The sequence below is a fragment of the Pan troglodytes genome, chromosome 1, assembly GCF_028858775.2.
Source record: "Pan troglodytes isolate AG18354 chromosome 1, NHGRI_mPanTro3-v2.0_pri, whole genome shotgun sequence".
Lineage (NCBI taxonomy): Eukaryota > Metazoa > Chordata > Mammalia > Primates > Hominidae > Pan > Pan troglodytes.
Genome location: NC_072398.2, coordinates 14,820,476 through 14,824,653, shown reverse-complemented (window position 1 = coordinate 14,824,653; position 4,178 = coordinate 14,820,476). Strand labels below are relative to the sequence as shown.

Below are 4,178 nucleotides of genomic sequence, written 5' to 3'. Positions count from 1 at the left end.
ATAGACCTTAGGGGTTCAAATCCTGGACCTGCCATTTAGTAGCAATGTAATTTTTGACAAGTAATTCACCTCTCTATGTTTATTTCCTGTGAATTGTACCAAGTCTGCGAGGAAATCTATAGGTCATGCCCTACCTTCTTAAGAATCAGCTTTTAAGGAACAGTCATTAGTGTAATGTTAGGCAACAATTTTAGTGAACAGAAATCCCCAGAGCAACCAGAGAAAGCAGAGCACACTCTGTTCTGAGAACTCTTCAGTAAAATAGAAAGCATGTCCTGAACCAGACCCCAGGCCCTTCATTACACTATCCATCTCTGGTACTTGGAAGATCATGAGATAATAGCCTAGGGGCTATAATAGCCCCTAGCCAGAGGCCCATTTACTAACCCCACTGGTATAAATGGAAAAAGTTTTATAACTTAACTCATTAAACTTCATGCAAAAGTATAACATAATTAGGAAACACACCTTTGATTTCTCTAAAGATGAAAATACCTCTGGGGATTGAAAATCTATGAGGTGTGAAGGAAAGGAGACAGAATATTAGCTACCACACTTATTTGCATATCTTTTTTTTTTTTTTTTGGAACCATGTGCGCCTTTATTAGCTGAGCCACTACTTGAGAGGGATGAAGCGGGAGGAGTGGGTGGCCCCGATGCCGGACCGGCATTGCTTTACGGGCTTGTAGGTGATGGAGAACTCGCCCAGGTAGTGGCCAATCACCTTGGGCTTGACCTCCACCTGGTTGAAGGTCTTGCCGTTGTGGACGCCCACCATGCTGCCCACCATCTCGGGCAGGATGATCATGTCCCTCAGGTGCGTCTTCACCACTTCCGGCTTCTCCATGGGCGGCGCCTACTTCTTGGCCTTGCGCAGGCGCTGCAGCAGGTAGTGCTGCTTCCGCCGCAGGCCCCGATTCAGCCGCCGCCGCTGGCGCGCACTGTACAGCTGCATCAGCTGCTCATAGGACATGTCCAGCAGCTGGTCCAGGTCCACGCCGCGGTAGGTGAACTTGCTACTTCTGCCATCTTGCCGGATCCTCAGAAAAAGCTATTTGCATATCTAAAGGTTGTTTTCCTGATGAAAGCAATCACCACTATTAACAGATGTGAGCGTAAATGGCTAACCATCATGATCAAGAAAGTTTCAGCTGATAATAAGCTTCAGTATTACTTAGATAATGCTCTTTTATACTATTAATATTCAAGGTATTTATTTAAAACAGACCAATGGATTTCCATGAAAACCTTCTCTATTGCCTAAGTGACTAAGGTTCATGCTGGCACTACTAGGTTATTTTAAAATTTTCAGGAAATTCAGGTCTACTTCGATTTTTAAAATCATGCATCCTGGTTAAGTTAAAACTCTATTTCACTCTTCTCCCATGTCACATTTAAAACGTTTCATATAACCTCAAAAAACACAAGCAAAAAATGAAGTCTCTAATTGAGCTTGTGAATTCTACAACTCTTCCTACTAACCAAGTGGATATTAAAGGGGGTACAAATACCTGAAGGTTTTATGAAGGATTTATTTGATAAAATTCATAATGTATTTAGTTTTCAATCAAGCTTCAAAACATAGAATGATGATTCAAATGTCTGGGACAGGAAAGGCACTGCAATTTCAAGGAACTCACAGTAAGTGTCAAGAGCCTCATCCCTGAGGCTTGGTGAAAGGTTTAAATAAGATAATGAATGTAAATCATGTGTACTGACTACATAGTAAGTAATCAATAATATCTGCTACTATCATTGAGAACTGTGGACTGGATGCCATTATACATGGGAGTTCTGTGGTTAGATAAGCATAGCCCAAAGATTCTTAATAATCACCAACCTGGAGGGAAGTCACTGTTAGGGATATGATGAGGGCTATGAATTTTGTATGCTTTGATAGTCTAGTTAGAAAAGCATAGTTGAAGATGTCTATCAAACCTGCAGGGGGTGGCAGTGCTAGAAGAGATAATTCCATAGTTTGAATGACAGACTCAAGATCAAAAGGAGCTCAGACTGAGATGATGGGCTACAATAAACAAGATATTTAAGCATGTTATTCTCCTGCTTAATTACTTTCAGTGGCTTTCTGTTGCTGACCACTGAATGCCCTCATGTCTCAGCATGGCATTGAATACCCTCTACATTAGAACCTTGTCTGGATTTTTTTGGTATCTCCCACCACTCCCCTACAGATGCCCATCTCTTTATCTGAGCTTCTTGTTGTTCCCAGATCTTGCCCCTACCGTACTACCTGTTTCTTCTTGCTATAGACTGAATGTTTGTGTTCCCCAACCCCAAATTCATATGCCCAATCTAATCCCCAATGTGAGGGCATTTGGATTGGAGGTAAAGCCTTTGGGAGATAATTAGTTCATGAGGGTGGAGTCCTCATGTATGTAATTCGTGCCCTTATACAGGAGACCCCAGAGAGCTCCCTTGCCTCTTCCACCTTCTGAGGACACAGGAACCAGGAAGCAGGCTCTCAACAGACACCAAATCTGCCAGCTCCTTGACCTTGGACTTACCAGCCTCCAGAACTCTGAGAAATAATTTTTTATTTTTTATAAGCCACCCAGTTTGTATTAGTCTTTCCTACACTGCTATTAAGAACTACCTAAGACTGGGTAATTTATAAAGAAAGAAAGGTTTAATTGACTCACAGTTCCACAGGCTGTACAGGAGGCATGACTAGGGAGGCCTCAGGAAACTTACAATCGTGGCAGAAGGCAAAAGGGAAGCAAGCGTGTTTTCAAGTGGTGGCAGGAGAGAAAGAAAGAGTAAAGGGGGAAGTGCTACACACTTTTAAATAACCAGATCTTGTGAGAACTCTGTCACAAGATAGCACTAGGGGGATGGTGCTAAATCATAAGAAACCATCGATCCAATCATCTCCCACCAGGCCCCACCTCCAACGTTCAGATCACAATTCAACAGGAGATTTGGGTGGAGACACAGAGCCAAATCATATCACAGTTTATGGTATTGTTATTGCAGCCTGAACAGGCTAAGATGGTGCTGGCCTGTCTCCCACCTGTTTCTGAAAGTCCTATTCATCCTGTTTGGCTCAACTCAAAAGTTACTTCCTTCATGAAGAAGTTCCCAGTCCCCCAAAATCAAATAAGCACCAAGTCTGCCCTCGAGTGCCAACTATCTCACACCACTGCCTCATATTGGACGTCTTGGTGACCTTGGTCAGTCCTCTTATTAACTTCCAAGTCTCTTAAAGGCAGGAACTGTTTCAATTATGCAGACTACATTCTTAAAAGTATTCATGAAACAAATAAATAAATGATATACGTGAAGTCCTCTGTTCGTGGCCAAACCAAAATCATTTCAGGGGAACAGGATGAATGAAAAATCACATCTTAGGGTTGTAGCTGCTGTAAGTAGAATAAGTGCAAATATCGTGGGCACTAAAAGCTAATAAAAACATAGGGTACACTATCCAGAGGACAGAATAACTCTCTGGTTACCAGATGTGAGGCAATTAACATTCTATGTGGGTTCTGATTATTGAATGCTTAAAGAATTGCTCTAGTGTGGGCTAATGGTGGGAAGGGGCTTCACCTGTAGTGTGTTGAAGTCTCATTTACTATGCCAATAACAGCACATTCCTCACCCTGGAACCTGAGTAATCTCTATACATCCTCAGACCTAAAGAGACAAAAAAGCTCAAATCTTAGGTCTCTCATGGCTGGAAAGGGGACAAACTGGTCAAAAGTATGGCTTCATCTTATGTTATGGTGGGAAATAATAGAATATTGGCTGCTATGAGGGATAGGCTGGGAGTCAGGTGGGAGGTGAACATTAAGAAGGAGAGGGACTGACCTGAAGCCTACGGAGTGTCGCTATCACTCATCACAGGGTTAATTTTGAGAGGCATCTATGTTTGTGCAGTTGCATTTTCTGTAAACATTATTGTTTTGCTCCACTATGGTATTTCTTAAAGTGTTTTGGAAAAGTAAGGAAAGAGGCCGGGCACAATGGCTCACGCCTATAATCCCAGCACTTTGGGAGGCTGAGGCAGGTGGATCACTTGAGGTCAGGAGTTCGAGACCACCTGGCCAACATAGTAAAACCTCATCTCTACTAAACATACTAAAATTAGCCGGGTGTGGTGGCACACGCCTGTAGTCCCAGCTACTCAGGAGGCTGAGGCAGGAGAATCCTTTGAACCC

The 4,178-nt window shown here is 42.8% G+C and overlaps 1 protein-coding gene across 1 annotated transcript; it reads right to left on the bottom strand.

The window, feature by feature from the left end:
- Positions 1 to 578: 578 nt before the first annotated feature.
- On the bottom strand, positions 579 to 1,011 carry LOC129143126 (small ribosomal subunit protein uS19-like). The gene has a single exon (XM_063790425.1). The coding sequence runs from the start codon at positions 845 to 847 to the stop codon at positions 617 to 619; it is 231 nt and encodes a 76-aa protein (XP_063646495.1). The 5' UTR covers positions 848 to 1,011; the 3' UTR covers positions 579 to 616.
- Positions 1,012 to 4,178: the final 3,167 nt, after the last annotated feature.